General features: G+C 46.3%; 1 protein-coding gene across 4 annotated transcripts; it reads right to left on the reverse strand.

The window, feature by feature from the left end:
* Window positions 1-625: 625 nt before the first annotated feature.
* LOC130018854 (glutathione S-transferase C-terminal domain-containing protein-like) lies at window positions 626-27,325 on the reverse strand. 4 transcript variants are annotated; one of them, XM_056109535.1, is made up of 5 exons: window positions 26,906-27,325; window positions 25,753-26,172; window positions 21,895-22,155; window positions 19,147-19,240; window positions 626-1,465 (listed from the first exon to the last, which is right to left on the reverse strand). In XM_056109535.1, exons 1-5 carry the CDS (start codon window positions 27,323-27,325, stop codon window positions 1,395-1,397), a joined length of 1,266 nt encoding a protein of 421 aa, XP_055965510.1. In that variant the 3' UTR covers window positions 626-1,394. The 4 variants fall into 4 exon arrangements, with proteins under 4 accessions (XP_055965510.1, XP_055965509.1, XP_055965507.1 ...); XM_056109534.1 differs by having other exon boundaries at window positions 626-1,468; XM_056109532.1 differs by lacking the exon at window positions 626-1,465 and adding an exon at window positions 18,352-18,473.
* Window positions 27,326-27,762: the final 437 nt, after the last annotated feature.

The following is a 27,762-nucleotide window of genomic DNA, read 5'->3' on the forward strand; positions in this document are numbered from 1 at the left end:
ACCATCCGACAGGCCTTGCTTTTTAAAAATAGATAAATGCATGTGATACCACCTCCTAAATGTGACCCATTAAGATTATCACAGGTGTGTTTCTGAGACACGCAGACAGATGGCAGAGAGAGGGATGAAGTCAAAGCTGCACCAACTCTATACCCTACAACTTAGCCTTTCCGGGACATCCCCACCACCACCAGTACACACACACACATGCATGCATATATGCTTGCACACTCATGCATGTATTCTGTGTGTACATGTGTGATGGAAATGAAGTTAGAGATATTGGGATAGCCATACAGTAATTTTGATCTGAGCACATCAAGAAGGCATGCACTGAACTTAGTAATATTTTAAAATCAAATTAGGAAGAGGTTCTGTGTCAGGGAGTTTTTCTGGACATTCTTTTTTAATTTTTTTTATTTAATCATTTTTTTATTAGTGAAACACCATGAGGTACATTTATAGACTTATAAATTTTTGTGCTTGGGTTTCAGTTATACAATGATCAAGTACCCATCCCTCCACCAGTGCCCATCCTCCCCCACCACGGGTCCTAGCATCCCTCCCACCCCCCATCCCCCCATCCCCCCCGTCCGACCCTGCCGCTGTGGCAGGGCATTCCCCCTTATTCTCTCTCTCTTCTTTTGGGTACTGTGTTTTGCCAGAGAGGCATTGAGTGGCAATCATGTTTGGTCTATAGACTACTTTTAGCATGTCTCTCCCACCCTGGGAGGGTCTTCACAACACCCTTTATTTGGTGTTCTCTTCTCTATCTGAGCTTCCTTTTCACCTAGCACATGTGGCTGGCCTTCAAGTCATGGAGCAAAATTCCTGGTACTGATCTGAGCCATTCCTGGGTGTTAGTCTCCCGCTTTGTTGCTTTATGTTCCCCAGATGAATGCAATCTTTCTGTGTCTATCCCGCTCTTTCTGACTCATTTCGCTTAACATGATACTTTCCATGTAGTACCACTTGTATGTAAATTTCATAACTTCATCTTTTCTAACAGCTACATGGTACTCCATTGTGTAAATGTACCAAAGTTTCTTTAACCAGTCATCTGTTCTCGGACACTCAGGTTTTTTCCAGATTCTGGCTATTGTAAAGAGTGCTGCAATGAACAAACAATTGCAGATGTCACTTCGACTATACCTTTTTGCCTCTCTGGGATATATTCCCAGGAGTGCTATAGCTATAGCTGGGTCAAATGGGAGATCGAATTCTAATTTTTTGAGAATCGTCCATACTGTTTTCCAAAAGGGTTGGACCAGCCTGCATTCCCACCAGCAGTGAAGGAGGGTCCCTTTCTCACCACAGCCGCGCCAGCACCTGTTGCTTTTGTTCTTGTGGATGTGGGCCAGTCTCTGTGGTGTGAAACGATATCTCTTGTGGTTTTAATCTGCATCTCTCTGATGATTAGTGATGTAGAGCATTTTCTCACGTGCCTTTTTTGCCATTCGAATTTCTTCTTTGCGAAAGAGAAACAAACATTTTGGAAATAAATTTTAAGAATAAAAATATACTACACTTTCAGGCTCTGCCAAATGAATCTATATGGGATGAATTACTACTCACTGATAACATTTTGTGTGTAATAAATATGATGAATTTATCCATATTGAAAATGTTCAGTCTTAAATAAATGGTTTTAAAAAACGAATTTGTCCAAGTTCATAAAGAACAAGAAGTGAGGGCGGGCCACTTCTGACGCCTACACTCCCACCCTCCATGAAACATGTCCCCTCAGCAGGGCTCACTGGAACGTGTCAGCCAGTTTTCTGCCCAGTCGCCATTCTCGAGGCCCAAACACTTTATAGCAGGCAGGAACATGGGGGACCGAGATTCCCTGGACGCTCGGTGTGAGCAGTCGGCTGGCAGCAGAGACAGCATCACGTATGTTACCCTAAGCCAGTCCCCATCAACCTGGCAGAGCCTGGCAATGGCAATTTCACGCTCCATCCCCCGGGGCAGGTTGCTGTTCAGCAGCCAATGGCCCCCTCTCTGACATGCCCCTGGGTCTCTCCACCAGGGGAAATGGGTGCACACACCTTGTTAGGCAAGCCTGATTATTCAGCACGATTTACATCTCTTTGCCCACAAGGGACAACAGGATGGGCCGCGTGTAATTAGATACAAGATCCCTGCAGCCTGCACTGATTTGGGCACTACCCTTCCTCTGCAAACTAGAATATAGGTAAAAGGAAGCATCGGGTTTGAAGTCTGAGGATTCCAGGTCTCTGAGAAGCCCTCTGAGGACTGGAGAGATAGGGTGAGGTGCTTGCTCTGCATGTGGTCCAGGGGGGTGATGAGCGCCACAAAGGGGTCCCTGAGCACCACTAGTAATGATTCCTGAGTGCAGGGCCAGGAGGAGTGAATCAGATCAATGCAAAGTTTGTATTTGGGGTTTTAAAAAAATTTTTTTTACTATGTAAATGAAAGTTTTATTGACCTTTATTCACCTTTTTCAGTGCTTTGTAAACACAGGTAAGTATTGAGGAGAAAATAATGGAACTGTGTCTCCATCTATCTCAAGCAGCTGAGACTGGCTGAAGTGAAATAGCACAAAAAGTGAACACTGACAGAACATGGAACTAGGTTCCTTGAGAAATTTAGGACTATTTTGGAAACTTTTCTAAATATATCAAAATTAAAAGTTTAGAGAATGTAACAAAAAAGGGACTTAGGCATGTTGTTATGGAACAGAACTAATCTTTGGGTGCACATCCCTTGAATATCCCTTGATTATTATTGCAGCTGTTGAAAGCTATCCCTTAAACACAACTCTCTCAAATTTAGCTGAACCGAGGAGACACAAAGGCATGATAATCCCTGACAACTGAAAAATACCATTTGCAGAGACTTGTCTCACTAACTCAAACAGACAAAATAATGCATAGGTAAAATAAATAGTAATTTAAAATGCTATCTCGTTACCTTTTAGCAGGTATCGAAAACAAAAATACTAAGAAAATGTTGCCATAGAATCCTTCAAGCTAGTGTGGAAAAATGACACAAACACACACACACACACACACACAGTTTTTTCTCACTGCTTAACATATAGTCTACATATGAGTGGCTCAAACAACAACTATTTTTGACACTGTGACCATGTCAGTATTTCAGATGTGGTTTTTTAATTTTTCTTTTTTTTAATGCAAAGTACCCCCCCCCCCCCCCCCGTGGTCCTATTACTAAGGTTAAGCTAAGACAGCAAAAAAAGTGGCATGCTTTTTTTCTTGGTACAAATGCCCTTTTTGTTCACTTCTGTCAGAATCATACCATGGAGGTGAAAGCTCAAACGCCAAGTGCAGTCCAGTCTCCTCAGTCCCAAGGCTGAACACTGCCTCTTCGGGTTCCTACAATATTTCCTTCTTTCTAAAAATACATATGCCACATTCAAGTCACTGTGCTTCCTGCTGGAGGATTTAAATAATTCAAGTGATGGAATCCAGCAGTGCTCCTACTTTAGACAGTGCCCTTCAACCCTTCTACACTCGCCAACTGGCATCTGTCCTTTGAGTCAGCCCAAGGGTCTACAGGCCTGTCCAGGAACCCAACTGGGCCCACAGCGGCTTCCAGTCTCACCACACCCGTGGGCTACTCTGGTGAACCCTGATTTAAGACGCTTTTGAATTTCCTGACCTTAATCAATGTTGCCGGCAGGGTTCTGAGTACTCTGCAAACATCATCTCCCTAAAGCCCTGCAACCACCCTGAAGTCATGAGCAGGTGCAGAAAGCGAGAGGCAGAGGAGACCCGCAGCCTGTCTTGAGAGTGCCCGAGAAGGACCGAGCTGGGCTTCCTGACTCTAAGCTAGACGGGACATGTTTCCTGGATAGCTCAGTGGAGGAAATGACCCCATTCGGAGCACTGTGTGCATTAGAGAGCCACAGGCATCCCAAGGCAGAAAGGCCTCTGGACCGTCTGAGCTCAGCGCGAGAGCCCGACTGGAGAAAAACACTCCACACCAGCACTGAGGCAGCAGCGTCAGACACTGGAGCTTCCAAGGGAGACAAACAACTTCTGGCACACAGAAGGGCCCCAGGCCCACTGACGGGAATGAACGTTAGAAACTAAACACGCGCATCAGCCAGGAAGGCAAAATAGATGCAAAATATGAGGATTCGAGCTTCCCTCTGGTGTGAGATGCATGTACTGTTGGTCAGTTCAGTGTCCTAGCCCTAAAAAAGTAACCAGGCATAAAAATGTGTCAATACATTTTTGTTTTAACATTATCCAGCAGGCTATTAATGAACGGCAACCTAGAAAACTCCATCACATTTCAAAAAAGCTACTAATGTTCATTTTTTTCACTGCAAACAGATTCGATTTTATCTGTTACATACTCACGAAGAGGACTGATCCAAACTCAGTTTTAGGATGGGCAGGGGAAGTAGGGAAGGGAGAACAGGGGAGTGAGGATGCAGTTATCACCCTCTAAGACATACTCAGCACACTAGCTATGGGGTACTCAAAGATGAGCCAATACAACTCCCTCCTGCATGACACCCACACCCGACCAAGAGTCTTTACAGCTATAAGAAGCAGATTGCTCATTCTGTCAAGCAAACAGCTCTCAGGAAGGCGCTAACATGGGGAAATGCTAAAATAGGAGATACTCAGTTTAGTGTCAGAGAAAATAGAGAGGACAGTGATGGAGAGGAGCCGAAGAGGTAATACAACAGGTAGGGCACTTGCCTGGCACCTGCCTTGCCCAGCTTTGGTCCCTGGCACAGTCCCTGGCTCAGCACAGGCACCTGCGCCCAGCATGATCATCCCTGGATGCAAAGACAGGAGGAGCCCAGATTGCAGGGAGGGAGGAGGGGAGGAGCAGCTCCATGGCTGCTCTGTGGGCCTGATTTCCCCGGGGCCAGGGATCCGGGTCAGGTCCCTTGTAGCCAGCCTGGGCCCTCCCCCCACCCCTAGCTTCGTCCCTTGCCCATGCCCTTGTGCCCATGCCCTGCCTCTGAGACCCCTCCAGCTTCAGATTCGGATCCATCTTCTAGGAGACTAAATCAAAATGGACTTTTAAACAGTTTTTTTCCTTCTGTAAAATACACACCAGAGATGGTGTATATAAACAAAATCTGCTTTTATAATCATAAGTTACATATCCTGATTATCAATAGTAGAAAATAAAAAAAAAACCCTAACCAGTCATGCAACCAAATGCATGAAAAAACGATCAAATTCACACAGCAAAGATAGTAACTTATCAAGAAAAAAAAAAAGAGAATTTGTGAAGGCACAATGGCCAAACAGGACCTAATTTAAGGATCAGGAAGGAGCAACTCAAAATAAAAATCTGGTAAAACAGGAGACAGAGCTGACGGGGCTGTCAGGAATAGAAACTGCACCTTGCAAGCACGGACCCACGCACCGTGGGCCAGGGCACGCGATTCACCTGCACAGCAGAGCCACGAGAGAGGGTTGCTCCCCTCAGCAGAAGATATGGACACCTGTCAGAGACCAGGCTGAGGATGGTTTCTGGAGAGTGTCTGTCCTTCCGGCATGAGCGGACAGCTGACAGCATCAGGTGGATTTCTAAAATAATTGGCTAGGTTGGGAGTCAGCTCCAGCCATGAGAGTAAATTTGACTTAACGAACTAAAGGAGGCATTTACAAGACCATGGCAGCCTCACAGTGTCAGAAGCCTTGCGTACAAGAAAACAATTCTATTTTTCTGATAAAAATCAAAGCTATTTCCCCTTATTATAAAGTTCGTAAAAAATTAAACAGTAGGCCCATCATAGCGAAGATCCTAATTACGGGAAAATTTCATACAACAGAATAGTGAGACCTATCTTTTAAAACCATAATAACCCTTACTATATAAAAATGCAAATTTAAGAATCTAAAAACTATTGTACTCCTTTCTATCAAAACACAAGGTTTTTTTTTTTTAATTTGTGAAAAAATATGTTTTTAGCTTTAGGGAAAAAGGAGAATTCTTTTAGGAAAAAGAAATCTCTATCTCCCTCACCCCTGTCCCCTGCCATGACTCCACTTCCCTCACCCCTGTCCCCTGCTGGGACTCTGTCTCCCTCACCCCTGTACCCTGTCTGACTCCACCCTCACTATCTCAGCTCGGGGCTTCCTTTGCTTCCTCGCTGTCTCTGAGCTTTTTATCCCTCCACAGTCTCAGCAATTTTGCCAGAACACGAACAAACCATTTGCAAAAGAGAGTATGCTGGCAATCCACACACACATGAGAAATAGACTCAGTGTCCCGATAATACAGGGATAAGCCATGGAAAACCAGTCACTATTACTCACCAATTAAATTGGCAATAAATCAGTTTTTTTTTTTATGACACTATTCTAACGTATACAGGCGTTACAAAGAGCCAAAAGGTGTCTGTGGATACTCGTCCACGGGCAAGCTGAGCCATAAATCTCTTCACGCGTCTGGTTCATTAACCCACCTTCTGAGTATGATCCCTTAAAGCAGTAATTAGAATAATGGGCTGGAGGGATAGCACAGCAGTAGGGGGTTTGCCTTGCGAGCAGCCAGCCCGGCCGAGCCGGGTTCGATTCCTCCGCCCCTCTCAGAGAGCCCGGCAAGCTACCCGTGACGTATTCAATATGCCAAACACAGTAACAAATCTCAAAATGGAGATGTTACTGGGCCCGCTTGAGCCAATCGATGAACAACGGGAGAACAGTGACAGTGACAGAGACAATTAGAATAATACAGGAGAAAAGGCGTGTGTGGGCACAGTCATGGCAGAGTCAGTTATAACAGCAACCTCCATGCAGCCTCCACGTTAGATAAAACTGGCTCAATAAATCACTGCACATGATTCAACGAGAACAGGAGAGAGGGAGGTTCTCCAAAAGCCTGGAGCTCTTTCCGTGAGTACCAGAGGCACCAGGGATATTTACAACAGTAAGTCATTTGAGGGGCAGCATAAATAAAACAGAATGAAATAAGAAAAGCCAGCTGAGCCTCAGGCTCAGGCCAGGTGCGTGTTCGCAGGGTCTGGCGTCTGTGCAGGGGCAGAGCTGACGTCTGTGCCCTGCTCCTGGTAGAAGCCTGGGCGGCAGGGGGACAGAATGCCCCTCCACCTGCTCCTGGGTGGCCCATGCAGACCCTCCTCGGCTCCCGCTGGGACCCCAAGCAGAGAGAGGAGCACGGCCGCCCTGCAAGTCTCCGGGATGCCACCAACCAGCTTCCCAACTACGGCTCTTCCACTAACACCCGATGCTGACTAGCCTGGGGAAACACTGATTCCCAAAAGCAAGCAGCAGATAAAGTGACCAAAACAGTCTCTCTCCAATATACAAGGAAACCAAGATGCTGGTGGAATGGAGGTAAGGTTCCTCTCTGCATCTCTCCTCAGGAACTCTGGCTTACGGGGGCCAACACACCGCGCTTACCAAGCTCCTGCATTCCTCACTTGGGTTGTCTCAAGTCCTGGAGGACTCGGGGTGCCCTGAGAGAAGGCCCGGTCTCCTGGTCACCGGCCCTGGGCAGTCAGTCCTGCACAGCTCTGCAAAGGGGCTTGGGACACTGAGAGCTTGGGCCCACAAGCTGGACACCGGCTGCTCCTCTCTTGGCAACGCAAAAGCAAAACTAAACAAAACAAGTCAACAAAAAACCTCTGATAAAACACAATAGTTACATTCTTAGTGATTTATTAGAAACACGCATCAGTGTTCTCTTTGAGAGAACATGGGTCAAATAAGTATTTACAAATCCTTTAAAATGAGAGATTTCCAAGTGTTGGCAGTACCCCATAATTTGAGTTAGTGTTTTTTTTTTTTTTTTACTATTTAGCAGGTCCTAGAAACCATTTTAAGATGAATAAAAGAAGGACTGAGTGTGTGGTTCAGTGATAAAGTACAATCCTTACATACACATAAAGCTCAATCCCCACCATGCTTCAAAAATAAATGAGAAAGGGGACAAGCAGAATGGAAAATGGCACACAACAGCAGAGTATGCAGGTGAGAATCGCCACCTCAGGGACTAGAGTAACAACACAGCAGGTAAGGCCTTGCATGCAGCCAACCCTGGTTTGATTCTTGGCACCCCATATGGTCCCCTGAGCACTGCCAGGAGTGATCCCCTGGGCGCAGACCCAAGAGTATGACCGAGCACTACCAGGAATGGCCCCAAACCCAAATCCAAACCCAAACCCAACAAACAGAAGTTTGATCTATGTTCTGGGCTGGAGAGATAGGACAGTGGGCAAGGCAAGAGCCTACCAGGGTCTAGTCTCCAGCACCCCTTACTCCCCGACTAATCAGACTCCCCGAGTAATCCCAGAGGGAAGAGTCAGGATTAGCCCCTGAGAATGATCGGGTGTGGCCCTGAAACAATAAATAAACAAATAAGATTTGTAAGATACACCCTTGTTTCAACTAGGAGGACATAAGTGATGGCCAGTGTACATGAATGGGCACGTGAAGGACAAAGCACCCTTCGAGGGAAGCGGGGCCTAAACATTTTGCGAGGGAGCTTGCTAGCTCACCCTTGCCTAAGATCTGAAAAGATCACAAAACATCTGTATTCTCTCCGGAAATAATTTAAAGCAAAATGTCTGGTTTTATTGCCTGGCAAAGTAAATTATTATTAGCAGAACCAATGAAATAACCCATATGTGGATTTTTCTTCTCAAGAAATTCCTAAGAATAAGGCCTGACCCCCACTGCACAGATCCAGGGCTTTACAAGCAGTAATAGTGAAGGGCAAATGAGATCCGTGATTGGTCCCTAATCACCCCACATCTTTCTGTGAAACTACTATAGCCACTCACAGATGAACAGACTGTTCACAGTTCAATTGAAATTATCAGTTAGGAAGATGTACCATAGTATAAATTAATTGTGCAAGATCACATTTAGCACATCTGAGTTAGAAGCATAACAGTGATATAAAAAATTTAAATATATTATGATTCTACTTTTTAATACCAATAGCATTTTATTTCTCTATAAAACTTGTTCTGCGTTTTCAATTGCTCACCAATACACATCTAAGTGAAAACGCGCCTGGGGGAGTGAGAGTCCTGCACGTTACACTTTGATGTGATTTTCTATTCTGTTCTTTTTATATTTCTAGCATTTTTAATCACTTCTAGGAAAAAAAATGATTGTGTTTTTCTGGGGGGGGGGGGCACATGTGGGCTGGGGCAGGGGCTCCTCCCAGCAAAGCTCAGGCGCCCTGGGCCACACCCACGGACACTCTTCCAAGTGTCCCACGGGGCCACAGAGCTGGGGACTCCAAAACGACACCCAGTGACGAGGTCCAGCATGGGGACGCCCGTGTGTGGGGTGCTGGGACGGAACCAGGTCAATGCGGCCCCCAGACCACACATATGCCCTGCTCAGCTGCCGTGGCCCCCAGGCCCCAGGGAAGCAGGGGCCCGACCACCTGCAGGGCCAATAATGTGTCTGAGCAGACTCTACAGGTCACTTCCTGCAAATGATGGAGGCAAAGCTAGGTGGGGAGAGGAATCAAACTATTACAGAATCTATTTGTGACTAAAGAATTAAAGCAGCATAAAAACCCTGGGAAAGTCTGAGATGGGGAAAAATGTGGTCAGAAAACGCAAAAGGAGCTGAGGTTTGATCCTGAGCTTCCACACGATGCACACTCGGGGCATTCCAGACAGCTAACAGCCCATGGGCGAGGTCTGTGGCTGCCCCTTGGGTGCTGCATGACCTGATCGATGCTTGACCGAGGAGGACACGAGCGTCCCCTGACCCTCCCGCTCGTACACACAGAGGGGTGCATGGTGACACGCTGCCCCGCGGGTCCATCTCCAGAGACTGTGCTTAATTCTGAATTAACCTGACGCAAATCCTGCTTCCAAGTTTTTCAAGCTGCGGGGCCTTGGGTCAATCACCTGATTTCTCTCCGCCTCAGGTTCTTTGCCTGTAGATGAGGAGTGCTGCAAACCTACACAGCACTGGGCTGTCACCAGGGGAGATTTACTGTTAAGACGGCATTCTGCACACAGATTTTAGAAAGACAGGGAGGCCGAGAGCTTGGCCAGCAGAGAAGCGGGTGTGTTAAATGACGTTGACCCAGATTCAATCCCCGGCACTGCACAGGGTTCCCTGAGCTCAGAGCCAGGAACAAGCCCAGAGCATGGCTGGGCCTTCTTCCCGTTCCACACTTCCAACCCCAAGAGAGACATGTCGGTTGAGAAGAAAAATGGTCAACGCTGAAGTTCTTTGCTGCGGCTGCTTAGGGCCAGGGCAGGTGGCTTCCAGGAGCATGTGGAGCTGGAGACCCAGCAAAGAGCATGTCCCCAGCCTGCCACATGGAAATTTCTCACCAGAACCATTTTTTGTCTTCTTTATTCCTTCTGGCTTCATTCGCTGTCACAGAGCGCTTCATAAGCACAAACCTTTGGGAGGATCTCAGCCTTCTCTGTCCTCAACTGCCTGAGCTCTGAGCGAGGTCATCAGGCACGGCCCCTGCATGAAGGAAACACATCCAGGCCAGAGACAGGACGAGTTGCATGTGCACCTGTCCTTCCCATGCACATGTACAGCAGAGCAGGGGTGTGCACTCGCCATCTTCCCAATGGCCCAATGGACAGTTTTCATGAAGGATGTTGTGTTCAGGATGAACTAAGTCTGCTCAGATTGAAGACAGCAGACTGGGTGACCTTTCAAGACCTCAAACATGAAGGAAACAGTAAAACAGAAACCATAATAGATATCACCCTCAAGAACAACAACAACAACATGTCCAGACGAATTCAAATACCTTCTCTGAAATCAAAGCACAAGGCACAAGGATTGATTTTTAAAAGCTTTTCTGGGTTTCTAAGCAGGAAAGGTGCCATCACTGTCGCAGGCGCTGGAGTTGGGACACGTCCGTCCCACCCAGCTCCGGGCACACCCGATGCCTCAAGACCCCACCGGTGCCTATCAAGTTCCCGCAGGGGGAGGATCCGGCTTATTAGCCCAGCCAGAAACCCAACTGAATTCTGGTGAAGCACCCGCTCAGGGATCATTTCTATTTGTCTCTGTGGCCATCACTCTTAAATCCGAAGTGTTAATCGACTTAGGATAAGCAGCAAACTCTAAGGACAGCGTGGTCTGGGCTAAGGTACCGCCGAGAAGAGCCTAAGAGAGGGGTAGGGGGATCAGTGAGGCGGAACATCGGCTTACAGCGTCTCAGGCTGATGGCCACAACCCATAGCCACTGCCTCCACCTGCCACTCACCGGGCCTGCGGTGAGGTGCCCACGTGTGACAGGCCCTTCTGCATCATTCATTAGGGGACAGGAATTATTCAGGGAGGACAGACGCTTTTCCCTTTGGGATGACACCTGAAATGTGGGCTCAGGGGCTGACGGCAAAGACACTTCAGTATGACAAGAAAGCCGGAGACTGCAGCGACTGACTCGAGCCAGGGACTCTCTCCCTCGGGGACTCTCTCTCAGGGACGCTCCCTGGGGGACAGCAGGGCGGGGAGACACAGCAAAGACCGCCCTCTCCAGCAGGAGTAAATGAGCATCTCTCGAAATAGAACTCTCGACTTCCAGAAATAGAATTTTTGAGTTCCCCCTTATTTAACTGAGGGTGTCTGGACCACAGACACACAAGAAAAGTGGCCCAGACTGAAAGTACATGAGCAGCAAGCAAATCCTGCCCGAGTGACAGAGGACAGCTCCCCTGCTCTGCCCAAGTGACGGGGCCGGCTTCCCTGCTTTGTCGGAGTGACAGGGCCTGGCTCCCCTGTTCTGCCCGAGTGACAGGGCCCGGCTCCCCTGCTTTAGCTGCGCTTTCTCCAGAGCCCTGAAGCCACCGGCTGGCAGGCAGCAGTGTGGCACACTCGCAGAGGCCGGGAGACTGTCCTGGAGGAGACCAGAGGGTGTCAGAGAAACCTGGGGACGCCAGCAGCATCTGGAGGCTGACAGCTGAGTGAAGTGACGCTCCCAGGGGAAGACACCAACCCCAGCGCCATCCCGACAGCTTCCTCCCAACACGTTTGAACAGATAAGCAATGGGCTGCGGTACCCACTCTCTACCCTGGCACTGCTGATGTCCACAGAATGGAAAATTGATTGAGACATCTTCAGTGACACAGGTGTTCCTAAGTTCCTTTATTAAGAGAACAAGGTGAAAATCCAAAGGAAGAACTAATGTTGCTACTGATGAACCAGAATTCTTCCTCAGGAAGAGTACTGAAATTATAAAAGATATTTCGAAATCAAAAGAAAACAGCAATCACCCTCTCCCAGAATAGCAAAAAAGAGACTCTGGTGTGAAGGACCCTGAGGGACCCTGAGGCGACCTGCAAACCCAGCCCCAGGGAGCTGCCTCAGCTGACCCTCCTGCCCTCCAGCCCTCATCTAATCCACCTAGTCCAATAGTTTCCCTTTCCCTGAAATAAAGTTACATTCTTCTTCAATCCATCCAAACTGGCTGTTTCAGGGCCAGAGCCCAGCCCAGGCCAAGGTCAGAGCCCGTCCGTTGCCACCTTTCATGGCCAACTGCCACCCCTGTTCCAACTCAGGGCCCCTTAACCACCCCAAAAAACCATGGTTCTAAATGCAATGCAATGGGCAAAATCTGACTGGCAGAGTCAAAATATCATAGAAGATGGGGAATTTTTAAAAATTAATGCTTTCAATTTGTTTTCTGGGGTCAGAGAGATAGTACAGCAGGTCAGGCACATGCCGTGCAGTCAACCCAAGTTCGCTTCCTGGCACCCCATATGGTCCCAAGCCCGGGGAGGCATCAGCCCTGAGTGCAGCAGAGCCAGGAGGAAGAACAACCATGTGTGGCCCAAAGAGCAAAAATGAAAGACATTTTAAAAATGTTTTTCTTTTTAAAAAAGGAAAGACTATTAAAAAAAAAGAAAAGAAGAGGAGAGTGCAGGAGAGGGCAGGGCAGGGCAAGGCAGGGGAGGGGCGGCGGGGAGCATCAATACATTCATTCAAACCAATGAGAAATTGATAAGACACAGATATGAAGGAAAATGAGTGGAAATACCAAAGCCCGATGTAGAGTAACACAAGTGACACGAGTCATCTCCTTTCACCTATAAACTCACCCCCACCCCCACCCCTCTAAGTCTGAGGAACTAAAGACAGTGAGGGTGCAGTGAAGCAGAGAGGCGTCGAGAGCAGGCGGACCCTTTCCGGATACCGCATTAGCAGTGTGTGGAGAGCAACACACATTCACATTCTGAGACAATCATCTTGCTTCTGAGAAATCACTCAAAGACAAGAAGAAGTCATATTCAGGGTGTTTTTGTTGTAGTGTGATAGATAGTCAAAAACAAATTTCTAACAACTGCAGATACCTAAACGAAATATAGTTAAGTCCGTGTGGTGAAACACTAATACTTTAGCAGAACCATCAAAATAAGAAGCTTTATTCAGGAGTGACTGTTGTGTCTCAGATGTTCGTAACTACTCCTCTAAAAGCTACTCAACGTGAAGCAGCTGAATCCCTAAATAGTGTGACATTAAATGACAAGCCTAATAAACGTACGAAGAAAAATGCTTAGAGAGCCAATGAAAGTACTGAGAAAGCCAGAATAAAGTTCTGTGAATTAGTTTATTACTTCCTAACCAAAGAAAACGTTGCCCTTAGACTGACGTGGTCCTCCATGCAAGCTATCTGAGAAAGGAGAGATAGGCGGGGCAAGGAGACTGTTTCGGTGAGAAATCAATCGCGTTTGCTGTTCTCAGCAAGATCTTTCATCTGGAGCAAGCTCTGTGATCAAGGGCTTCCGAAATGCCAGGGAGCTGGAAGGGCTCATTTCCCACCCTACCTCCAGGAAATTACACATGCACCCGACAACTGGGAATTACTTGGTAGAATACAACCAAACGGCATCAACGCAAAATGAATAAAGCAAGAAACAGCTGAAAATGTCAAAGTAATCAGATTGCCAGATTGCCAGATTGGTTTGGAGGCCAGACCCAGTGGGCTGGGGGCTATCCCCAGAATAGTGCCCAGGAGCCCCAAGGTGCCGGGATGGACGTGCTGGTGTCCAGGATACAGAGTTCACACTTCACCCCTGTGATTCATCTCCCTGGCCCCGAAATGCTGCTTCTACTTAAAAAAAAAATTCAACGGCAGCTTCATTCATAACCATCAAAAGCTGGAAGCAAACATGATGCTCTTCCTGGATGGTAGGAAAGTGAGCTTGAGACATTTCAGGAAAGGAATGAACAAGTGATGAGAAGTGGCCAGAGCCGGGAGACAGCCCTTGAAGAGGCCCAGGCTGAGCCCCCAGCAACCATGTGTTGGCAGGTGGGCTGAGACCCTTGCCTAGACTCAGTGACAGCTGAGGTGTGACTCAGTCACACCCAGTCATGCACAGGGGTTACTCCTGGCTCTGCACTCAGGAATTACTCCCGGAGGTACTTAGGGGACCATATAGGGATGCTGGGAATCGGAACTGGGTCGGCCACATGCAAGGCAAACACTCTCCCCACTGTGCTATCACTCCAACACCCCATCATTTTTCAGAGCACCTGATCAAGGGTGGATGAGAATTCAGCACTGAATGGACACAGGAGTGTGTGCCTAAGAACGCTGCCGGTGACTGGCTGCTGTTTCACTCCAAAGACACTTAGCGAAGGTGCTTGCTTAGAAGCACAGTGAGTTATTATCAACGTCTTTTTGGTCAGATCAGTTAATGATTCAGATCTAATTAATTAACCCGACAATGGTTTACTTTTAAATGTGAACCAGCTAGATCAGATGTGTGCAGACAGACGTGACCGAAACACAAATTTTCTAGGTAATTTCCTTAAATCTTTCCTTCGGCAACTTGGCTTTTCTTTCCTCTTCTGCTTTTGCTCTACACAATGGAGTACTATGTAGCTGTTAGAAAAGATGAAGTCATGAAATTTACATACAAGTGGTACTACATGGAAAGTATCATGCTAAGCGAAATGAGTCAGAAAGAGAGGGATAAACATAAAAAGATTACATTCATCTGGGGAACATAAAGTAACAAAATAGAAGATTAATACCCAAGAATAGCTGAGATTAGTACCAGGAGGTTTACTCCATGGCTTGGAAGCCAGCCACACATGCTAGGGAAAAGGGCAACTCAGAAAGGGAAGGGAGCACCAAATAGATGGTGTTGGAAGGATACTCCCAGGATGGGAGAAGCAGGCCAAAAGTAGACTATAGACCAAACATGATTGCCACTCAGTGCCTCTTTTGTGGACCACAATGCCCAAAAGGAGAGAGAGGACAAAAGGGAATGCCCTGCCACAGAGGCAGGGTGGGTTGGGGGGGATGGGGGGTGGGTGGGAGGGATACTGGGATCCGTGGTGGTGAAAAATGGGCACTGGTGGAGGGATGGGTATTTATTTGATCATTGTATAATTCAAACCCAAGCACAAAAATTTGTAAGTCTACAACTGTACCTCATGGTGTTTCACCAATAAAAATTAAAAAAAAAACAACCTCAGTGTGTGGCTGGAGAGACAGTAGAGCAGGTAAAGCACTGGTCGTGCACAGGCTGGCCCGGGTTTGAGCCCCGGAACCCCAGGTGGTCCCTTGTCCTGCAAAGGGGATCCCTGAAAGAAAAGAGCCAGGAGTATCTGCTGGACACTGCTGGCTGTGGCCCCCAAACCAAAAATTAAAAAAATTAAGTGTGACTATGTCTCCAAAAGACATGGAAAGATCCAGTGAGTAAGGTTTCTTTGCAGAGAGACAGACTCCCTCTCACCCGTCCTTACAGTTTCCGGGCACTCTACCACAAGGACACTCTTCCTTTCTACACTAGCAGCAATCAGTAAGATGAAGCGTACGACAAGCTGCCTCTAACACAAGGAGCTCCTGAAAACTGATTTCACTGCAGTTTAACAAATGACCATCTACTCACATGCATCACACACAAAGCACCTAATTTTTTCTCCAGAAAGTGCACAAGTCATATACCATTACATGAAAACCTTTATAATAACAATTACTGATTCTAACTCAAAACTAATCACTTTCCACAAGCATAATCTATACCTGGAAACATTATCCTGTTGGAACTGGAGTGATAGCACAACGGGTAGGGCGTTTGCCTTGCATGCAGCTGACCCGGGTTTCATTCCCAGCATCTCAAATGGTCCCCTGAGCACCGCCAGGAGTAATTCCTGAGTGCAGAGTCATGAGGAACCCCTTGCATCGCTGGGTGCGACCCAAAAAGCAAAAACAAAACAAAAGAGACTAAAAACATTATCCTATTGATTACTACAACAACTCATGTACGTCACTTAGCTAAGACTATTTTCTACTTATGGTCAGACTCCTGCCCGCTGGTTGAAGATCCTTTACAATTCTATTTCTGAGATTTACTCAAACACGGCAGCACCCGGGATCCACTATCTTCGAGAGCTACAACGGTGCTATTTCCTTGCTTAGGTTTCTCTCCAGTGCGAGCTGGCCCTAATTTAGTAAAAATGATGAATGGGTTTCAGTGCTGAGAGGAGTTGGTTCAAAGCACGAAATTATAATAGTTCATTGTGTAGGCAAGCTGATTTTAATCATGACTGTCTGGAGCAGAACAGAAAGTGCCAATTTAAACTGAAACGAGCAATACTAATTAGTTTCCATTACCAAAAAATAATAAAGAACTACATCACGGTTTTCCTCTGTCTCCTTAAATGTAGTTATAAAATTGTACTTACAGTTTTTCTTCAAACTTAGCAATACTGGGAGTTGTTAAGACTAAAAACTGAGTTATTTAGTGTTAGATATTCAAAAGTGCTCTGAAAGGCAATTCAAGAGCTAAGTTATATGAGGAAAAAGAATCCTGCAGATGGACAGGACAGAATTAATAGAGTTGGGTTTGCGTGGGTTAGGAACAGAAGCTTGTTTCCAGGGCTTTCAGAGACACCACATATAGCCTGCAGGGAACTAACTGCAAGGTCAGGGATTCTCCTGTGTCTCCTTTAGAGTAACAGGAAAGCCTTGGACTAAATAATTTATTGCTGAAATCTTTGTTTTAGAGGTGTATCTGTTTTCTTCCTTGCTTTGGGCCAATTTGATAGTTTTTCTCCACTTAAAATGGGTCCTTACTGAAAATTCAACCATTAATAATTAACGTAACATTTCTGCAAATTTTCATCCAAATATGACTTTCTAAAACATATCACAGTCTGTTATTATAGTGCCTGCCAGCCATGATCAGTAGGAAAGCCTCAAAGAAGTCAGAGCGAGAGAAGGCTGAGGAGCAGTCATCTCTCGAGCTGGGACACAGCTCCAGGTGAGTGTGTGGGTGAGGGACCCCCGGAGGAGAAGAGACCCAGAACAGGCCATTACACAAAGAGGGCCTGAGTTCGAACTGCCCCCCTGCCAGCCCCATCAACACACACTGAAGAGACAGAACTCCTGTAGGATAACATCGGTATGTCCTGTCTCCCTTGACAGAGGGAGCTTGGATTTACTGGGTTGCACCCATTCACAGTGCTCCCAAGGCACTCCCATTCCTGTGTTTATCTGTGACCACCCATCAGAGGCGGCGAGAGAGAGCAACGGGGCTTCATATTTATATACACAGACTCTCACTTGCCACTGCTTCTCAAAGGGATGTCACAGCATGTCAATCCTGCATCGCAACCTTTGGAAGCTATTTACTCTTGAAACATTTTAATCTTTACCATTCACTCTAGAATGGGTAAGTTGAGGTTTCTTAGAGTGAATGCATAAATATTCCCAAATAAACCACAGTAAGTTTCAAATGGGTCCAGTAGTGAATAAATTATCTAGCAGAGTCAGGAAAAGATCTAAACGTGCTTGACTGTTCAATAATTCCTGTTTGTTCACCTGTATACAGGGAGGAGAAATTTCAAATAATTCTTAACAATATACATATGACCTAATTGAAAAAAACTGTAGCGGCTGGAGCAATAGCACAGCAGGTAGAGGGTTTGCCTTGCACATGGTCAACCCGGGTTCGATTCCCAGCATCCCATATGGTCCTTTGAGCACTGCCAGGGGTAATTCCTGAGTGCAGAGCCAGGAGTAACCCGTGTGCATAGCCAGGTGTGACCCAAAAATAGAAAAAAAAAACAAACAAACAAACAAAAAAAACAAAAAAAGAAAAAAACTGTAGATAACTAATTTTTAACACTTCATTCATTATTTCTCATCACAGACTTTTGTTTGAAAAGGTGATACTAAGAGGATTCTATGTAATCCACATTAGACAAAATGGCAATTATAACTCCCTTGGTAATTTGTCACCATTAAGTTCTGCTTGCCAATATTTAAAAAGAAGGTCTAAAAATAAGGTCTCTGATCTAACCTAGGGTAGAACAAAGCATAACAGAAAACTGAGAATGAGAAAAAAACTACTTCCAAGGGAAAAGAGATTTTGCTTTTTATTTTTAGTCACACACCATAATTAAGCATGCTTAAGAGGGGCGGGGGCCTTGCATGCTCCTGAGAAGACTGAGGGTGGAGAGGAGGGAAAGACCCCCTATGCTTCCTGAGCACCGAGTGCCTGGGCGCTGCCATGAAGGACCCAAACTCACCCCTGCAAACACAGACCAAACATGATTTCAGACAGTCAAAAATAAAATAAAAAGTAGACACCTAACTAGAAAAATGTTTTCAAATCAATTTTATTTAACTGTGGGGAAATGATTATGAATTAGTTATCAGATGGCACAGGATATTTTGAAAATTTAAATTAGGAGTGCTAATGAGTGGGAATTATTTAGGATGCCATCGTGATTATTTGAGTTTTTTTTTTTTTAGATTTAATAAAGTATGACATGTCTGGGATGTGCTTCAAATATTTCAGCAATGTTGGGCCAGAGCGATCCTATAGCGGGAGGGCACTTGCCCTGCACACACAGACCCAGGCTCAATCCCAGACATCTCCTGTGGGTCCCTTGAGCACTGCCAGGAGAGATTATTGAGTGCAGAGCCAGGAGGAACCCCTGCACATCACTGGGTGTGGCCCAAACCACCTCCCCTCAAAAAAAATCTCAGCAATGAAAGAAAAAATAGATGAAGCAAATGTAGGAAAAGGGAAGAAACACTAATCCCGAGTGAGGCATATATTTCATTTTGAAAGTTTCAGTACAAAGTTAACGTGTAATCAGAATATTAGATAAAGCCAAATACAAAATTAAAAAGAACTGGGAGATGGAACTGCAGAGGAAATCCGACTGAGTCAAAGCTAAGGACGAGCAAACCCTCACCTTCCTTTGGGCTCGCGGCGGCAGGAAGAGAATCCCAATCAAGGGTCCACGTGGGGCAAGGGTGCGGAGCAAACATCACTTCAATGCCTTTTTCCTAGAAAAGGAAGTAAGTTCTTTCCGAATCACTAAATTCATAAAATCCCGCAATGTTCTAGAAGTCCACATGTCTATTTCCAAAACTAGGAAGGCACAGACACAGTAATAGGCAGATGGACGTCAAACCCCTGAGTCACATTAGAAACACGGCATGTGGAGCCAGAGAGTGTCCAGAGGCCCAGGTCCTTGCCTGGAATGCGGCCAAATCGAGTGTGATCCCAGCACCACCCAGCAATTCCCTGACCACTGAGCACAGAGACAGGAGGAAGCCTGAAGCACTGCTGGACATGGCCCCAAACCGAAAGACGAAACACCCAAATGTGATAGGTGGCATCTTTTGACAGAAGTTACTTGATTATTTTTCATACTGAAATGGTCCAAAGTAATGCAATTCTTATCTGAAATTGCATAGAAAGGAAAAAAGCTCCCTAGAATTACACTGAGCATCAAAGAGGAAAGTCTCTTGAGGATAAACATTTTATCACAAACAATCCACTGTAGCACTGTAGCACTGTCTTCCTGTTGTTCATCGATTTGCTCGAGCGTGCACCAGTAACGTCTCCATTGTGAGACTTGTTACTGTTTTTGGCATATCGAATATGCCACGGGGAGGAGCTTGCCAGGCTCTGCCGTGTGGGCGGGATACTCTGGGTAGCTTGCCAGGCTCTCCAAGAGGGACGGAGGAATCAAATCTGGGTCGGCCACGTGCTAGGCAAACGCCCTAAATCCACATGAAGATAAATCCCTACTTACTCTGCACACACCCTTCGAGCTCTGTCTTTCGGGGATGTTGGGGGTGGGGGGGTGCTGAGAGCTACTGCTGATGCTCAGCATCTCCTACTCCGGCTGTTTTCGGGGGTCACTCAATGGACCATGCAGTGCCAGGTACCAAACTGGATTCAGTCACATGCAAAGCAAGTGCATTCCCCAGACACCCCTCGAGCCCTCACGGTCCATCTCTGCATAGGAAAAGGAGCTCGGCCTACGAGGTTCTACTCAAAAAGTCTCAACCCGAATGATCATTCACACCAATTTTTTGGGAGGAGGGTGGTGCTGGTGGCGGGTCCTCCAGGGATACATCCCAAAGTGCCCAGAGTCAAGCTCAGTAGCTTTCTAGCCAGCCCTTCTGCTTAGAACACTTCTTCCAAATCTTTAATTGATTCAGGTTTAATGAATTTATTCATCCATGTCTTGACCTCAGAAAAGGAATGTATATTCTGATTACCGTACAGAAAAATCACCCCAACTGCTGCCACCTCCCACCCACCTGCTCACATTATTACTGACATAGAACTTATTCCCTGATACATTACCTACTCATGTTCCCTCTTTATTTTCCCTCCACCAGAATTTAAGATCCCTAAAGGAAACCTAAATGTACTTTTTATATAACCAACATTCAGAAAACTCCTGATGATCAATAGGCACATGCACTTATTGATATTTTACTAACTGAATAAATTTAAAGCCACTAGAGCTAAGGAAAATTTTGGAGGCAAGATTGTATGGAAAGAAACAAAAGGCAGGGAAAAAAAAGTGAGACGTATTTCTCTAAGAAACTCTCCTATTTTATAACTCCACTAAGGACCAATTTCTTCATGTAATTGACACAACCTGACAAGAAATGAGACATATGGCTCACATAATATATTAATTTGATAAAAACAGTCTTTTAAAATGTTAATGGAAAAATTCACTAGTAAGTAACGAAAACAATGCCCTGCTGAACATTTATTTCATCTTTTACTATTATCAAGCTAGAATTAAATTAAAATGGAAAGTTTACCCTTTTTAAGATCTGAACTTTACATCTTTAAAAAACTGAGTGGGGGGTGACCTGGAGCGATAGAACAGTGGGTAGGGCATTTGCCTTGCACACGGCTGACCCAGGTTCGATTGCCAGCATCCCATATGGTCCCCTGAGCACTGCCAGGAGTAATTCCTGAGTGCAGAGCCAGGAGTAACCCCTGTGCATTGCCATGTGTGACCCAAAAAAGAAAAAAAAGAAAAACAACTGGGTGAGGGGGCTGGAGCTATAGTACAGCCGGTAGGGTGTTTGCCTTGCACACGGCCAACCACCCAGGTTTGATTCCCAGCATCCCATATGGTCCCCGGAGCACTGCCAAGAATAATCCCTGCGCATCACTGGGTGTGACGCCCTCCCCCACCCCCACCGAAAGGGCCGCATCTACTCATTATAATAAGCTTCAAAACTTTAAAAAAAATAAATTAAAAAAAATGAAAAACTGGGTAAAATGTCCCAGTCATCTTTTGTCCAACCTAAGAGTTACACTAAGATGTCACAGAAAAACCTAAATGTCTGTTATTCTAAAGTTCTGAGCTGTGAAGTGACTTACTGAAGACCAGTGCTAGTGAGCTAAATGCTGGGAATCCAGGCCATCAGATGCTGTCCCCTGGGAGCTCCCCAGTCCCAGCCGCTGAGAAATCCCTGTGTCCTCTTGAAGGACTCGGTTTCAGGGTTAAGACTGCTTTGCCAAGTACCACGTGGGCAAGGTGCTCCTGAGCACTGTATGGTATTGCTCCAATAACAAAAAAAAAAAAACAACAACAAAAGTTGACAAATGCCTACAAGCTCAGTAGATTGCAATGTCCCATGAAAAATCTGAACCCAAATTGTGCATATTCACATACCCTTAACTTTGTCATCGTTGGTCTCGGCCCGCCTATAAACGGAGGCTCACTTTGCTCCTCTGGTTCCTCTGCACCCAGGGTCTCCACAAACTCGGGGTGCTGCTCCTGTGCAGAGGACAGCGACTCCGGCAAGTGGAGGAAATGGATCCCGCACTGAGAAGCTGCTGTTTTCACGCGTGGCACCTCCTGAACCCGCTGGTACCATGCAGTCAGCAGTGGGAATTCCACCAGCTTCTCAGAAAGCTTCTTACAGATGGTGACCTAGGCGGGAGCAACACACATTAGGGATAACAGGACACATAACTATATAGTTTCTGCTTGCCGACAAATAGCAACAGTGAGATGACTTCACACTCTGTATAACTCGTGTATTTTAAGTGCAGGTTCAAACAGTAAGCCTGGCCCCCCGGCCCTGAAGAACAAGCACTACCTGCACCTGCTAAACTGGCTTGGACAAAGGATGGTAACACTATCATTCTCTGCAGTATCTGCTTTGCAGAGACATAAATTTGTCATAACATTTTTTGGAAAGAACAACAAGCTGAAACACACAAATCTCTTCGTTCCTTCTTGCCTCTGGCTTCTGAGCAGATAGCAGAGCTTGAAGACCTATTATAATTTATGCTTTCGGGGGAAGCACTCAAAAAAACTATCAGTGTTCATTCAGGATGCCAAACGATCTGATGCTTTTGAGTTCTCATCGTATCTGTCCTGAAAACCATGTCCTGATTCTTAGAAAACAGGACGGGGTCAGGACAGAGGGAAAGCTCAATAGCCAAGCGCAGGCTTGCGGGCTTGCAGTTCTCAGAGCACCCCGAGCACAAAGCTGGGAGTAGCCCCAAGCGCCACCAGGTGTGGACTCAAAATCAAAGAAAGAAGAAACAGATGTTCTAACCTTTCTACCCATCAAAAGTTTCTCCAGCGAAGGGACAGGGGTGTAGATCTGAGCACTGCTCCAACCTTCCCTGCACTCTGGAATGCAATCAAGTCTCTCCCTTTTGGGAAAAGCTTGGCGGGACGGTATTGGGGGTTCTGGGGTGCTCATGGGGCAGCGGACCTATCTTCAGCATCAACCTTGGGTAGCTGGCCCCAGAATGCAGCTCCCGAGCCTGTAGACCACCGTGAAGAGTGCCTCTGTAACTGTTCAATCTGCTCCTGGCTCAGCTGTGTACAGCATGGCTGACAGTTCTGGATCAATTCTCCTTTCCCAGAATTTCATGTAAGTGGAATCACAAACATGATTTGTGATTTTCTACACTCAAAATGGTATTTTTTTTATCATTATGCAGCGCTTAAATTAAGATTTTTACTCTTCAAACTAGAAAGAGCTAAACTATTGCTCCTGATATAGATGCAGTTTTGCTTCTCATGATCAGATGACTTCTCCTGGCATTCCCACCAAACCTCAGTTTTGTTTTGTTTTTTAACCTCAGTTTTTTTTAAAAGACTGTTCTTGCTTATCAAGACACTGAATGCTGTTTCCATGGGAACACTTATAATGTTACAACCATTTTATGACATGATTATGAACAGATAAGTAAAAAGGTCAAACCACAGATAATCTCTACAAAAATATCTAGCAATAATTATAGCCTAAGGAGCTAGAAAAAAACAGAAAAATTAACACACATGAACAATTTATTTTAACTGGACTTTCAAGGTTAAGTAAGCACAAGAAATTGTTTATATGGACAGGCTTTATATCTAACTTCTTATATGCGAAAATATTCAAAATACTACCATACAAATACACTCTTTGAATCAATAAGCAAGAAAATGTCATCAAAGAACATCCCCCAGTGAGCATTTTTCAAACTACTGTATATGATCAAAGGCTATAAAATTAATGTTTTTTAATGAAAAAAAAACTACTAAAATATTAAGCATGTACATAACCTGCTATAGAAAACAAAATATTTCACAATGTCTTTTCAGCAATTCTGATTGTTTGGGGGGAAATTCTAAACAATAATGGTACATCTCTTGTTGAAATAATGAATGTAATCAATGTAGAGAAGAGTTAAGTAGAAATCATCTGCCTCACAGACATTTGGAGGGGTGGGGGGGTATACTGGGGTTCTTGGTGGTGAAAAATGAGTACTGGTGAAGGGAAAGGTGTTTGATCATTGTATGACCAAGACTTAAACCTGAAAGCTTAGTAACTTTTCCCACAAGTGATTCAAAAAATAAATATAAAAAGAAAAAAATAAATAAAAAAATTAAGGTGGAGTTCATGCCCAATTCAATCAGCTAATCAGTGGCTGAATAAATAGCAGTACTCCTACAAAAAAAATATTAAGCATGTAGAGAAAGATGGTTTACTTTTTAAGTACTTATAAACATACTATAAAGATATTTACGTGAACCCTGGGATGCTCACCATCCCTGAGTCTCTTCCTGTTTGTCCCCAACACTGTGCCTGGTCTTCTTCCTCCCCCAGGTCAGTCATTATTCGAACTCAGGACTTGGCTTTGCCCACATACGCGCTCCAGGCGTCCTCTAGGACCCTGGGACGCTCACCATCCCTGAGCCTCCTCCTGATCCTGCAGCCGCAGGTAATTTACTCATACCTAGAAATCTCATGTAACATCTCAGTCTCCATACCTTCACACCAACATAAAAATATTTACTTGTACGTTGATGACTTATAAAATGCATGATTTATTGTGAGCGTTAAAAAGTCTGAAAATCATCTAAATGACATTCTGAGATGTCAAAAGTTTCACCAAATTTTCACCCAAAAATTTTAATTGCCCAGGAATAGATTATATACTACGCAAATAAAGGTTAAACCAAAGTAAATAATTAAGAAATGTTCTCATTTTCTCCGTTTCTCAAGTCCTCTTAGTAGCAATCTTTTATTATTTATTACATGCACATAGCATCTTTTCTTCCTTTTGAAACTAAGTTGTGACTAGGTAACTATATAATTCATATTTAATGAGTCAATAGATGTGTCACTTTGATCCAATTTTCTTTAAATTAGACATGAACATAGTAAACTAAAGAAATCATGAAGAAGACCAACAGTATTTCATGACAGGTATCAGTGACCCCTCTGTGAACTGAGTTAATAAAGAAGAGAGTCAGGAACAAGAACATTGTTAATCATTTGTCTAGAAAAGAGAATCAATGTTTCTCCCCACCCCACTCCAGAGATAACAGAATATGAATACATGTGACATTTAACATCAATGCGGGGTGGGGAGGAAAACACAGTCCCAGGTGCCATCTGCCTCTCCCTGAACCCAAAGCTGGTTAGGCAGAAAATCATGAGCAGTGGCCCCCTCCCCAAAATCCAGAATATCTAGGGAGCTGGGCTGAGAGCGTAAGTGGTAGAACTAGAGCAAACGCCCGGCAGGTAGGAGTGTGATCCCTGGAGCCCAGAGGATCCCAGGTGCCCAGAGCACTGTCAGGCACCCCCCCACCCCCATCTCTCACACGCGGGGAATGCCCATCAGGTGCAGCTAGGATGGGGTGGGGGGTACTCTACGAAAGTAGAAACAAATCATTAGTGTATCTAAACCATTGTTACATCTTTCTTTTTCACCCCATTTCACTGTCAAGTTATTCTGACTATTAATGTTTTGTTTTAGCATTTTAACCCTGGGCCCTCTAATATGAGAAGGGAATCATATTTGAAACAATTTGAAACTAAATGATCATAAGAGTTGCTAACACTGTCCTAAATTGAGCGAGGCTTCCTCCTTGTTGGCCTTTCTCCAGCTCTCTATGTGGGGACGCTGTCCCCGTGCCTCACAGGTGGGCACTTGTCCCTCGCACAGTTGGGGGCTCGGTGCTCCCAACCACTGCCTGCAGATAAGAGGAGGGGCGGGGCTCGGGAAGGGCTGGCCTTACCAGGAAGAGGTGGACACAAGGCAGGAGCACGATGTCGGCCAGCGTGAAGTACAGGCCCTCGGCGAACACGTGCTCCAGCGGGGGCAGCTCCGAGGCCCGGGCCTTGCGGACGTGGGGCGGCTCCCTCCTGGCAGCGGCCGGCTCCTCCTGCACCCCCAGCTTGGAGAAGGCCACCTGCAGCTCCAGGTTGGGGGCCGCGCCGGGGTGCTGGGGCTGGGCGGGACAGGGGCCCTCGGCCTGCTGCTGCTTCAGCTTCTGCCGCCGCAGCTTGTCGTCGTTGTGCACCCGCACTGGCTCCCTCAGCTTCCGCTCCAGCTGCTGCAGCTCGGTGGGGATGCTCAGGGGCTGTGGGGACCCCTGCAGGAAACTCTCAATGGCCAGGGGGACGGTGAGCTCACAGAGTCGCGTCCACTGGCTGACCTGCAACACAAAACCCGCCCTGAAAGGGGTTCTGGGTGGGTGGGGGGGGGGGGTGGGGGGGGGGGGGGGGAAAGACAGCGGCTTCCCTGGGGTCTGCAGGCCAGCCGTCCCTGGGAAGGAGCGGGCAGGCCACCGCAGCCACTTCGGGACACGGGCAGTGGTTATCTAAAAATGCAGGCTCTGTTCCTGACCCGGGTCCCAAGGGGCTTTCCTCCTTCCCGGAACTTTCTAGGGCAGCACCCAACCCCTAGGACAGCAGCTTTCCAAAGGCTATTAACAGCCTTTAACAACTTTCAAAGTAACTAAGACAAAAAGCCATCCTCCAGAACATATTTCCAAAGCTCACAGATTTTATCTTCAATGTTACATTCAACACTACACTGAAATGCTGGCTGAGACAAAAGGCTAGTTTGATGTCTCCACACAGCTCAAATAAAAGTCCCTGGGAAGGTGACCAGGAAGGTGACCGCTCCTCACAGCTTTATGAAACAGAAAGAGACCCCTACCTGGGGCTGGAGCGATAGCACAGCTGGTAGGGCATTTGTCTTGCATGCGGCCGACCAGGGTTTGATTCCCAGCATCCCATATGGTCCCCTGAGCACCACGAGGAGTAATTCCTGAGTGCAAAGCCAGGAGTAACCCCTGTGCATCACAGAATTAAGGAAGGAAGGAAGGAAGGAAGGAAGGAAGGAAGGAAGGAAGGGAGGAAGGAAGGAAGGAGCCCCAGACTCACTTCAGCACATGCTTTCAGGCAGGTCTTCTTGAAGCCCAGAAGCTCCAGGATCTCCTTCCTTGAGGGGTCCATGTCGTAGGACGTTTGGATTATGTGTCTTAGCACAACAGCAAGTCCAGCTCTACAGAAATTGTCAGGTTTTTCCACCACTGCAGGCAAACGGCAGTTCTGGACTATGGGGGGCAGCTCGTGCCGTGAGATGACATGGGTTTGAACACCCTGGGCCAGGGGACTTTTGGGCCGTGAAAGGTCCTCACTGTCTTCGGTGAGAACCAAGTAAACCTTAAAGACTTTGCAGTCACAGTAGGCCAAGAGGAACAAGCTCACGGCTGTGTGCAGTGGGAAGACGCAGCCCTCGGACTGGTGGGAGAAGCTGAGGTAGAGGCACTCTGCGGGAGGATGCTTCCTGATGCCTTTCATCTTCTCCTTGCATGGGGGCATCTGAGAAGCAGGGAAGAAACACACTGAGACATGGGGCTCTGATACGTTAACTTAGAAGCTGAGAGAAGGGAGTCTTTCTAAAACTTATGCTAGTATTTGTAAGAGATTAGACTCTACAAAATGTGTTCCTGGTCTCCATAGAATTTTCCCCCCAAAAGTCCTTCTGGGTCAGGGAGCAGTAGTGGGATTAGGTTGCTGCTATGGCTCCCAGCACCCCAGAGGGGGTGTAGATGCGGAGGCCTCATGCGGCATGAGGCCATCCCTGGAGACTCCCTGAGTGCTGTGATGGCCCCAGCACAGAAACAACGGCCACCAGTTGGCTGAGAATCACTGGGAGTGACCGCCAGGGTCCCAAGCCCTGGAAAAGAAAAATTCCAGGGAGGCAGTTGAAGGCAGAGCACACACTGCGTGAGCAC

The sequence above is a fragment of the Sorex fumeus genome, unplaced genomic scaffold (assembly GCF_029834395.1).
Source record: "Sorex fumeus unplaced genomic scaffold, SorFum_2.1 ptg000295c, whole genome shotgun sequence".
Classification (NCBI taxonomy): Eukaryota; Metazoa; Chordata; class Mammalia; order Eulipotyphla; family Soricidae; genus Sorex; species Sorex fumeus.

Bases quoted from the DNA above. Each gene is read 5' to 3' on its own strand.
- LOC130018854 (XM_056109532.1), bottom strand. From the start codon at position 27,325: ATGAAAGGCATCAGGAAGCATCCTCCCGCAGAGTGCCTCTACCTCAGC. The intron at 19,241-21,894 runs GTATGTGAATAT...TTCCTTTTCTAG, and splicing joins CAACGATGACAAAGTTAAGG to GAAAAAGGCATTGAAGTGAT. The intron at 18,474-19,146 runs GTGAGGGTTTGC...CTGTGTTTGCAG, and splicing joins CGCCGCGAGCCCAAAGGAAG to GGGTGAGTTTGGGTCCTTCA.